At 33.8% G+C, this 12,160-nt stretch overlaps 1 protein-coding gene across 1 annotated transcript in view; it reads left to right on the top strand.

The window, feature by feature from the left end:
• The window catches only part of St8sia4 (ST8 alpha-N-acetyl-neuraminide alpha-2,8-sialyltransferase 4), a 92,786-nt gene that overhangs the window by 16,882 nt on the left and 63,744 nt on the right, over positions 1-12,160 (top strand). The window contains exon 3 of the mRNA XM_008834599.3: positions 142-399. Within this exon, the coding sequence (XP_008832821.1) occupies positions 142-399 (258 nt within the window). The remainder of the gene's footprint in view (positions 1-141; positions 400-12,160) is intronic.

The raw sequence follows: 12,160 nt of genomic DNA, 5'->3' as shown, positions 1-12,160 counted from the left end.
TTTGTTAAATGTATTTATTATAGAATTTAGATGATTTAAGTACTACATGAATATTTATACCAATTTATATTTTACATGTTATGTGGTAAATGATTAGATGTGCAAACCTAATGTAAAACTTTGCTTGTATTTCAAATATAGGAAGAACATTCTCCGTTTCTTAGATGCAGAACGTGATGTCTCAGTGGTCAAGAGCAGTTTTAAGCCTGGTGATGTCATACACTATGTGCTGGACAGACGTCGGACACTGAATATTTCTCATGACCTGCATAGCCTTCTACCTGAAGTTTCACCAATGAAAAATCGCAGATTTAAGACCTGTGCAGTTGTTGGAAATTCTGGAATTCTGTTAGATAGTGAATGTGGAAAGGAGATTGACAGCCACAATTTTGTAATAAGGTGAGCATCTTCTATTCTCTGAGATTGTGAGTTCTTCAAAGATATTTCATTTAAACAGAAAATTGAAAGAAAATTTTAATTTAAAATTAAGATTTAGAGCCAGGCATGGTGGCACATGCCTTTAATCCCAGCACTTGGGAGGCAGAGGCAGGTGGATCTTTGTGAGTTTGAGATTAGCCTGGTCTACATAGTGAGTTCCAGGCCAACTGGGGCTACAGGGAGACCCTGTCTCAAAAAATACAAAAAAAAAGTTAAAAATAATTTAAGATTTAGAGAATGCAAACATTTATCTATGATCTTTGTTGTGTTGTTTTCAAATATCTCTATTTTCGATTAGAAAATTTAAATTACTGAAAGAAAAAATTATCTCTCATTGTAGCAATGATTTACAATAGATATTAAGGATCAGTGGAAAAAAAGTTTACTTCATTGGTACTTACAGAAGAATACTCTCTTGTACCTCATCTTTATAACCATTAGTTTTGTATAACTTAATTTTTTAGTAAAGAATATGAATATTGTCATGGAGTGATGTCACAGTGTATTAGTCACTTTTCTGTTACTGTAATAGAAACACCATAACCAAGGAAACTTATAAAAGGTAGAGTTTATTTAGTTTACAGTTTCAAAGTGGCAAGAATCCATTGTGGAGAGGAGGCATGGTGGAAGAGGTGGCTGGAGTAGGAGCAGAAGCTAAGATCTCATATCTTCAAACTAGCACAGGAAGCAAGACAGGTACTGAAGATGGAGCAAGGCTTGAGAACTCTCTAAGCCCACCCAAAATGACATGCAACCTGCAGCATGACCACACCTTCTAAGAACTCCCAAAATAGCTCCACCAACTGGCAACAAAATGCTCACATACTTAGAGAGCCTATAAGGAACATTCTCATTCAAACCATCACAGACAGCTATCCCATATTGAGATAGAAAAGAAATGATTAATTTAATATTGCATTGATATGGTGGTATACTATACCCATGCCACCTGCTTAATAAGAAGAGTAAAAGGAAGTGTTAGAGGAAATATTATTTTGACTTTCTTCATGAGAACTGTTTCAAGATTCACAGAGATTTTGAATGCTCTGGATGTACTTTTTAAAAAAATATTTTTATTTTACGTGTATGCATGTATTGTCTGCACGTAGGTAAGTGCACCGATGTGGTGCAATGCCCGTGCAGGACAGAAGAGACTGTCTGAACCCCTGGAACTGGAGTTATGGAGAGTTGTTAGCAGCCATGTGGGTGCTGGGATTCAAACCTGGGTCTTCTGCAAGTACAGTCAGTGTTCTTAACCGCTGTGCTGTCTCTCCAGCCCCTGGATGTACTTTTTAAAACTTCAGAAATTATGGTTTCTGTCTACAAGAATATGCACTGGTCTTATAGTCACAGACCATGATGTGTAAAAAAAAATTCAGTTTTATGTATGAATTCATCTCTAACATTTTCCTTTCCCTCTTGAGGATAAGCACTTCTCTGCTTCAAGAAATATTTGTGTCTCTGATATTGTTAAGTACAAAGGGATTTAATTTGAGGACACATAGCCTTTTTCGTTAATAAAAGAGAGAACACAAATATAGACTTCACTGAGGTTACCTACACATTTAATAGCAACATTTTGTACAGACACAAAGAAGGAAAATGTGTGGCATTAAAATTGTAAGACACTAAAATACTTCTTTGTACTAATACTAAATTAACTAATTTCCATAAATTTAGCACAGCTAGAATAATTTCATAAAATTTCCTTCAACTCAATATATATAAAACATTATAGCAATTGGCACACATCAGTTTCCTATTATTTCTGTTGCATTCAAAATTAGCTTTTAAAAGATAAACGTTAAATCACTAACAACTTATGATAACAAGACAAACCTTAATTTGTGATAATAGACCAGTCAGGATAGATCTGTTTGCAAAACTGAATGTCTTTATATTCCTTCTTTTTCCTTCTTTTTTAATTTGCAGCATTTTATTTTTATCAATTAACATATCTTTTAATCTCTAAAAACATTTTGCCCATTCTTTAAGATTGTCTAGCATAAATTAATTATATTTAGAAAAATTGTTATACTATGGAATTCTGTTTTAGTATTAAAATTTAATTTTTAGAATATATTTAAAACAGACAAGTGATTTAAATATCCCTTTTACAGACCATTATTTCAGATAATATTGACAATCTTCCATAGTAAAAACCTGTTATTTTTCATAATTTTTTTATTTCTTTCTTTTAATTTTTATTGAATTTTTGGGTATTTCATACCTAACATCTCAATCAGTCCCAATTATCTTTATGGCCCCTTCTCCACTGGCACCCTCCCATAGCCCCCCCACTGGAATTCATACAGTCTATCATTTGTATTAAGTCCTATATTATCAAGTTATTGTCCCCAGATGTCCTTCAGTACAAGTTCTTCTACTGAGGTCTAGTTAGCCTATCTAGAGACCCTTACTTTAGGAAGATCAGCTCCTCCTCACCAAGCAGTAATCAGTTGCAAATATTTCTTCAAGACTGAGGTCTGCTTATACTCCTTCGTAAATGAGACTGTGGCTGGGTAGTGTTAGGAATAATCACTGAAATAAAACTCTCTTCATTATCCCTGTTCTAAGTTTCATGAGTCTTAGGTGTAGAGGTTGCATTGCAGATGTGTCACTTAGGCCTGATGGTTCTTGGACAGGATCACCCACCCAAGTCTCACGGACCATCGCAGAAGAGGGGGCAGAAAAATTGTAAGAGCCGGGAAGGAGGTGCATGACCATGACCACATAGAAACAGAGTCCTATGAACTCCTTGGAATCTGTTCATATGATTCTATGGCAATGGTGTCAGCATACACAAGTTGCATGCAAACTCAGGCAGATAATAACCCAGTATAGAACCAGGAAAATGAACAACAGATCTCAATCTTATCTGAAGAAATGCTGGCAAATGATTGTTGCTAGATGAAGAAGAGCTGATCTTCCTAAAACAAGAGGCTCTAGATAGGCTGGCTAGAATTAGTGGACAGACTTGCAGTGGGGAACAGCAGTGACACTGAGGACCCAGTGGGCCTTAACAGGGATGACAGAGTATAATGGGCTTCAGTGGGGGTGTGCTATAGAAGGGTTACTTGGGGACAGGGATATAAAGATGATTAAAATTGTTTGAGCTGTTCTGTATAAAATACACAAAAATTCAATAACAAAGATTAACTATAACAACATAAAATCACACTTATTTATGTATCTATTGCATGTAATAGAATATGAATGTCTACTAAAAAATTCTCTGAAGAAACATGAAGAATTTGTAAAATTTTCACATAGCCACCTCTATTATATCAAAGAATGAAGAAAGCTTTATATAGTGTTTCAAAGAATATAAGCACTGAATAGAGCTTTTTAAAATTATTTAAATTATTTTAATGTATATTTCATTGAGTATCTGTGCATTTCACGCAATACATATTAATAATATTTAGAAATCCTCTCTCACTGGTGCCACCCATAGCCCCTTCCCCACTGGCTTTTTACCCCCAGAGTTTTATCTAGATGATCAGATATTCTAAGTCTATCAAACTAGATAAATAACCAACCTTCAGATATACTCTACCATTCTTGTTAGAATGATACCTCAGATAATGTTAAAGTATTAGTATAGTGTCATGAGCTGTCACCCTGCCATGTACCAATCAGCACACTGAAATGTGCTACACAATTAGTTGCACTGACATTCACCATTACATGGTGCTTCACAAGACTTAACTGAGTCCATGGTGATTTCTAGTATGGTTGTAGTAAAACAGTTTAATACACTGTTGGTTTCTACATACATTATTTGAAGTTGTTCAGATTTCAGTATTTCTGAGTCAAATGTAATTCAAATGAATGCCTTTATAATATTGCATACATAAAACTAATGTTAACAGAAGTTAAAGAGAAGCTAAAAGATGTTAAACAATACTTAAGTATATTGTATACTACTCATCAAAGAAGATGCTTTTTGTCAGACATGGAGGCTACTACAGAGTTCTGCAATTGGTCATACACAGAGACATATGTCTGAAAGATAGCCAGCCCTAAGTAACACATCTACAGTGGAACCTCTACACCTAAGGCTTATGGAACATAGTGGAACAAGGGGTAGAGAGATTACTAACAAGTTCCTCAACTCTCACCAGTGAAGCTTCCTTATATAACAGAGTATGATGCACACAGAAGGCCACAACTGGCCAAGTTTTAGAGAATAAGAAACTGCACAATGTGTGTCTTTGAATAAGACTCCTGTATTAAACCCACTCACCCATGACTTAGGAACCATTGTGGAAGAGGGAGCAGAAATATTTTAAGAGCCAGGGCTGGTGCATGAACATAAGTATACAGAGGCTTTCAGGTCTCTGGGAACTTGCTAGTATGAACTTATAGCAATGATGACAGTGTACACCAGAGCCATACTAATTAAGACAAAAACTGGCATAGAACTGGGGAAATGGGCAGAAGGCTCGATTGGCTGAGGAACTATTGGCAACTGATAATTGAGGGTTGAGAAAGAATAGTTCTTTAAGGTAGTGACTCTAGATAGACTAGACTCCAGTGGATGAACTTGCCCAGGGACATCAGGGTATAAATGCTTGACACATAAAATCAAAGGCCTTATCATATATGGCAGAATGCATGAAATCCCATGTGTGTATGTGGTGGGGCCTTCAGGGTTCAGATGGGGAGGGAGTCTAAGCTTGATTAAAATATATTATATGAATGACAATAACTCAATAAAATATGCATAAAACAAGTTAAAACATAATAATCATTAAAGGCATTAATTTTTCCTAAATTATATGTTGGAATTACATAATCTTTAAAACACTGTAAGAAGATAAAATCACAATCTAAATCTACTGAATATTTATTCTAGGTGATACTGGAGGAAGTTTTTAGCTTTTCTCATCCTCCTCCTCCTCTACCTCTCTCATTCTTCTCCTCCTCTTTCTCCTCCTTTTTCTCCTTCTTCTCTTCTTCTTTGCTTTTCATCTTCTTGTTTTAAATTTCTTGAGACAGGATCATGTGCAGCTAGACTGGCCTAGCTTACTGTGCAGATATCCTCCACTGGGAGCTATTCTTGAATTTTGAATTCTTCTTCCTTCAGGAATTAGGTACTTGGATTATAGCTGTGTGTCACCAAAGACCAGTTTTAGCCTTCTTGTACTTTATTTAGTTTTTTTAAAATTCAGAGACTGGGATTATTGTTAAGATTCTTTCTACCTAGAATGTTGCAATTTATCTGTTCACAGGGATCACAGAATGATAGAATTCTCTCCCTGACTATCATAATATTTATCCCACCCTGAGTACCTTCTAAAAATGTTTTATGCAATTGCACTAATTTAGATATTAGAATGCAGAATACATCATGTAGTTTTCACAATAGGTAAAACAGGTTTAGAAATCAACTTTTTCCAATACATTTATAATACCATTAGAATCCTTTCTTAGGCTATTATTTTTCACTTGTATTATTGTACTTATATTACAGATTATTAAGTAATAAAATAATTTTGGACTTTTCATAAACAATCTTTAAAGTGGTTTAATTTTTTTCTGGGCTTAAATGAAACTTTTTTTGATAATTTATCCCTTGTGTATCTACCAAAAGATATATTCTAATATAGCAATACTACAAATATTATATCACTGATATAAGTGCATTAGAAAGAGCTAATTTATGCTAAAATACACTTTCTTATCAATTCTGCATAATTAGTTAGGAATCCCTCTTAATTTTGTTAATTTATTCTTTTCTACTTCCTTTTTCTGTTTTTTTTTTCTCTTATCTTACCTTTAGCCTAAATCACATCCCCTTACTTAGTCATTTTCTATTTCACAACCACCATCCTCATCCCATGTCCGGAAAACCACCCCTTAAATTGCCTTGTAAGGAGCATTTTTAACTTTAAATGAAAAACAGTTATGAGATACCAATGAAGATACTACTTCAACATTTATATATGAAAATTCTTGTTTCTCAAAGTTTAGTTCAGGACTCCAGTATCTACTAAAAGCTTGTTAAAAAAAGCAGAATCTCAGGACTTGGGGCAGGCCTGCTGAACCAGTATGTGCACATGATCAAGTATTCAGGTAACGTGCATTGAGTTTTGAGACACTGAGAGTATGCTCTAGGAAAGTTGGAGCTTGCCACCGTATCTGATTGCCTGGGCCTATGCCTTTAGGGTCTAACAACAAGTTTGGCTTTTTGAGTAGCATAGTGTTTAAATGATTGAATAAATCAGTGGGAAAATAAATACAGATTTGATTAAATTTAGGTTGTGTTATGTATCTTTTATAATATAAGCCATACTGAATTTCAAAACTAATTAGTGTTTTTCTAAGTTAACGCTTACAGTATACTAAAGACACATAACCTCAAAAGCCAAGTTAAAAAATACTAATAGTACAATACGTATTATAAATGCTTTAATTTAAAATGAAGTGAGAAACACATTGGCCAACAACAGCGGCAAAAAAGAAACCCAGTAACTAGAAATATAAATTCTTACTGTCTGATGTCCAATATAAATCAGAAGGATTTTCCTCAAATTCAACAAATATGCATGATGCTGACACTGGATAACGGAGATGCTGACACTGAATAACCTATGAGACAGACTGACATGTGAAGACAAAGGAATACTGCCTCACCAGGTGGGATTAGCTACTAAACGTGAGCACATGTGGATAGATATAAGAGCAATGAATACATGTGTTCTGGGGAATCTAAAGATGATCTTTCTTGCTAAGAGAAGAAAAGAAAAACTTCACAATAGAAACCCTTGGCTGCTACACTACATTTTTATAACTTGATCAATTGTTTCATTCTCCACTGCTGGATAATTTACAGCAAACTTTAAATCACACTCATTCTTCTGTGAATGCTAAACCTTTTTAACAGAATAGACTTTTTTCTAGGAGGGGAAAAAAATGGGATTTCCCTTCATAATCACAAATACCTTTAACTCTTAAACACACAGACTTCTAAATTCGAACGGCAAATGACAAAACTGAATGCTCTTGAACTAACCCCAGGAACTGAAGAGGATTTTTCAATTTGTTTTACTTCAAATAACAACTTTGTGTTTCAGACATAGAAATATTTCTCATGTGATATTTGCTTTATACATTATAATTTTGCTTATGTTTTTTCTTTTTTTTGATTCAATGGAATCTTATAAACTAAATTATAATTATCACTGTGGAGTTTATCTATTGAGTATAATTTAAAAAATTCATGTCCTAGATAAAACTCAGATTTTAATTTTATTCTAATCAATTGCGGTTTTTAAAATTAGCTTAGGAATAAATAGCAAACTTGCTGGGGATTGCTGTGTGATATGCAACTATTATTTTGCCTACTTTTTCAGTCACCAGACAAAACCAAACGTTTAAGAGAAAATAATGAAATGTACATGGCATTTACTAAAACTATTTAAAACACGGTTTACTGCTTAACAAAAATAAAGGTTATAAATACACTATGTTTAGCAGTGATTTTAAAAATTAGTATGCAGTGCATATACACTGAGATTTCTACTTCAATAAAATTATTAGGCTGTAAAAACTGGACTGGTGTGGTGGTGCACTTTTAATCCCAGCACTCTGGAGGCAAAGGTAAGCAAAACTCTGAGATCAAAGCCAGCCTGCTCTACATAGTGAGTTACAAGCCAGCTGAGGCTACAGGGAGATTCTATATAAAAAAAAAAAAAAAAAAATTTAAGAGGATATGAAAACTGATAGAAATGTTCCAAAAATCAAGTTGATGATATTTTTCTTCCAAGAGTCTTAAAATATTCGTAGTTATTCATAGTTGGTTGTTATTTCCAATTGTAGGAATTCTGCCAAGTGGAAACATTATTTTAACAATAAAAACATTGTTATCGTGAACAAGAGAGAACAATTAAGTAAAACAGTGGACATTTATTTACATGATCAGTCATTCAACATATGGGGAGAGGATTATGAGGCAGAGGAACCAGGAAACAAAAATGTGTGTTTACCAGGATCATAACATAACATAGGTGTTTGGGACCACTCTACTTTTTGCGTTATAATGAAGAGTTACATGGAAAGGGAAATGACATGTCAGGATGTAGATCATGAAAAATATTATATGGTACAAATTGTTTTAATGACATTTTGGAATAGTTCAAGAACTGTCCACAGAGTTCTTTGGAATGTTGGGTTCTTCTTCTTCTTCTTCTTCTTCTTCTTCTTCTTCTTCTTCTTCTTCAGATTTTGTTATTTGCTATAGAGAAAAAGGATTATCTTCAGAATTATAGAAATAAGCATCTTCACTAATAGAAGGACAACATTCATGGATAGTAGGTATGAAAGGAGAGCCTCTCAACAAGGGAGGTACTAGATTGAGCAAAGTTGATAATTACACCACAGCAGAGAGAAATATGATGCAATCTAGTTGGGATTGCCTTACTCAGCATAGTACAGTATTAGCGTGTTTATCCTTCTCTGACCCGAAGCATTTGTCAAATGACTTTAATTAGACCGTTTGTAGATTAAAAAAAATAATGGTTGTTCTTGCTGAAGACCTGGGTTCGAATCCCAGCACCCACATGGCAGCTATCAATTGTTCATAACTCCGATTCCAGGGAATCTGACAGCTTCTTCTGTCCTCCGGGGGCATTGCACGACATACACGTAAAATAAAAATAATAAATAAAAAATATTTTAAAAAAACAAAAAATAAAACAACAAAAAAATTTTTTCAAAATTTTAGCTACAAAATGCCTATAACAAGGATGTTCTCCTAAAAAAAATAATACCACAATGGCAAACACAGAATTTTCAGTACTTACATCACCACATACACACATACACACGTATATGTACACAAAATAACTTATTTTCCCCATAATTTGCATTCACTTCTTTCAGCAACATACCAACAAGTAAGCTGACACAGTTAGAAATGATAAATCTCTACTTTTTATGTGGTCAGATTCTAATGAAGGACATAAACTAGTGAACTAATAAAGTTCTGTAAGAGATATTCACAGAATGCCACTGGCAAGAAGCAAAGGTGGGTTGAATCTCCAGTTGAGAAAATTTTCTTGACGTGGGCTGTGTCTTGGTTGAATTCTGAAGATGGAAAAGTTAAATGCAGAAAGGTGAGCAAGCAGAGTGCATGGCTTTTCTTTGGACATGGTCATGAAGAATAAGTGTGTCGTTTTAGTGAAAGAGTGAATGGGTTAGTGACAGCAAGTAATGCTGAAGAAAGAGGTTGGTGGGCAAGCAGTACAGATTCATGTACTAGAAAGTTGAGATTCATTTTGCACATATTCCTAGTAGACACTCAACAGAGAAATATGAGACAATTTGAATTTCATGAAGATGAATGCGGCAATAGATTAATTTGAGAGAAATAAGGCTAATTCAGGCTGAATATGAATTATCCAAAATGATTAGCATTGGAATTATATTGGATTCAGTTTTTCTCGGATTTTGGAATAATTGCATACATATGATGAGATGTTTTCAGGATGAGACCCTTGTCTAAGCATAGACAGTTCACTTATGTGTCCTATAAACCTTTTGGCCTTAGCCTGAAGGCAGTGTCAGTCAATATTCTTAGTGCAGCTGTAATTTGACTGCAACTCATCACTTGCAACATTATGCTGATTTTGGAACACTTAGGTTTGTAGTTTTATATTAGAGGTTTTTCAAACTGTAATGCTTAAAACAGAATGTCAAGATGATGAAAAATCTAAGAGACTGATGCGGAGTTGAACAGTAAAGGCAGAAAAAAATATCAAGAAGGCAGCCTGTACTACAAGTTTGTATAACTGGGAAAAATACAAACAGCAGGATGAATATACAACTATAAGGAAAGTTAAAATGTTTTTTATGATATATACCAAATACAAAGTTAACCTTGTAGAATCCAAAGTCGTGTTACATGATTCTTCTAGAGTCGTGATGCATAGATTAACATCACATGGTTTTCAATGAACAAAAAGTTTGAATGACTTCCTTGTATGTACCCAATGAGTTCACAAAATGACAACATAGCTTTCTTTACAACTCATTTCCCAAATTTTCTGTTGTAGACTGAAAATGCTTTATGAGTTCATTTAAAAATATTAGTCAGGCTTTTCTAGATTGAGAAGCAATAACTGTATGCTTACATAAAACATGTAAGAGACGAGGAAGAAAATGTCTAGGGTATATACTGTTTGTTGACGTCATGAGGGGACAAAAAGGGGGAATCCCATTTTAATGACTGATGTTTTCAAAAGGCACTAGTACTTCCTCAAAGTTTGGAGTAACAATATAAAGCAATTTTTACAAAATCAAAGAAATTCAAAGTTCAAATTACCAAACTGAAGTTTAAAAGTTGACCAGTTTTTTCTGTTGCAGTCTGTTGACTATGAGAACTTCTTTTTTCTATTAAATTGTCTGTGAACCAAAGATATATTTAAATATCTTAAGGATAAGAAACCAAGAACTTATAGGCTTTATCTTAAGTGTCTTAACACCCTAATCAAATATTATAAAATTAAATCAGGTTTATGTACTCTTTACTATGCAATGATATCATAGATTTTTATTAAAAATTTGAGGAAAAATGCTAGTTTTATCCAAAAAACTAATAAGAAAATATGTATGAAGGTTTCTAGTATGAATTGTAGTAAAAAGTGGTTATTCTATCCAGTTATTTAATAATTATAAATAATATTTCTGATGGTTCATGATTAATTCATAGTGTATTTTTGTTATAAATCCCTATTTATGACTATGTACACAGAAGATGTCAACATTAATACTTTAGTGTCCATTGGTGCTGAGCTAGATGTACCCTGCCATGAAATGTAGTTGAAATAACTCTCATTTGAGAATAAGGAACTCTGTATCCTCAAGATGAATATCAGCTAAATAAGGTGTGACTGAACAAACCATATAAACAATATTGGGGTTTAGTTTCTTCAACTGACCAGAAATGAGGATGAACTCAATGGTCTCCTACACTATCAGTCTCTGAAATCCCTTGGCTCAATTTTCTTTGATTCAGTCGATGTCTTTTAAATAAGTTCTGTTGGTTTACCATGCTTTTATTAACCTTCTAGTTACCATATTTTATGAACATATTTCTTCCTTACCAGTGAACTTGTAGAAATAACATTTCTCACTTTTTTGTGTGTCCTCTAATCTGCTCTTTTGTTTCTTTTGGATCAGGAATGTTGTCTTCCCTGCCAATGAATACAAGCAAACTGGCTAAAATGTAAAATCAGGAGATGAGTACATCTACTTAGCCAAAGAAAAACAAGCCTCATTTCCAATGATTCATACTGATGACTGTAAATGTGATTAGGTCAAGGTCAAGGATAGTCATAGATTATAGGGAAGGAGTAAATAGAACTAGCAAGGGCAAATATTACTAAAAGAAAGAGTAGCTTTACATCAACTGTCCTCAGGTGGTTCTAAGGGAAAGGCCCTGATGTCTTTCTGGAAAGCATTACCAATTAGTTCCTGTATCTTCTTCAATTATTCTTTTTAATTTTTTTTAATTTAATAAATACATGATTAGAAAAAGCATTTCATAACAGCTTTAACGTATTTAGTAACACACTCCAGAGCAAGGATACATCTCTTTTAAAAGTGGCTGTAAATTTTTAAGTTCACGGTTGAATTAATGCTATTATACAATATTGAACACAGTATAAACCCCATAAGATATAAAATTGAATGAATTTTAACCGTTTAAAGAAGC

This window comes from Nannospalax galili, unplaced genomic scaffold, assembly GCF_000622305.1.
Source record: "Nannospalax galili isolate Female #2095 unplaced genomic scaffold, S.galili_v1.0 scaffold16, whole genome shotgun sequence".
Taxonomy (NCBI): domain Eukaryota; kingdom Metazoa; phylum Chordata; class Mammalia; order Rodentia; family Spalacidae; genus Nannospalax; species Nannospalax galili.
The sequence above is the reverse complement of the archived record's forward strand: the minus strand, read 5'-3'. Positions and strand labels throughout refer to the sequence as shown.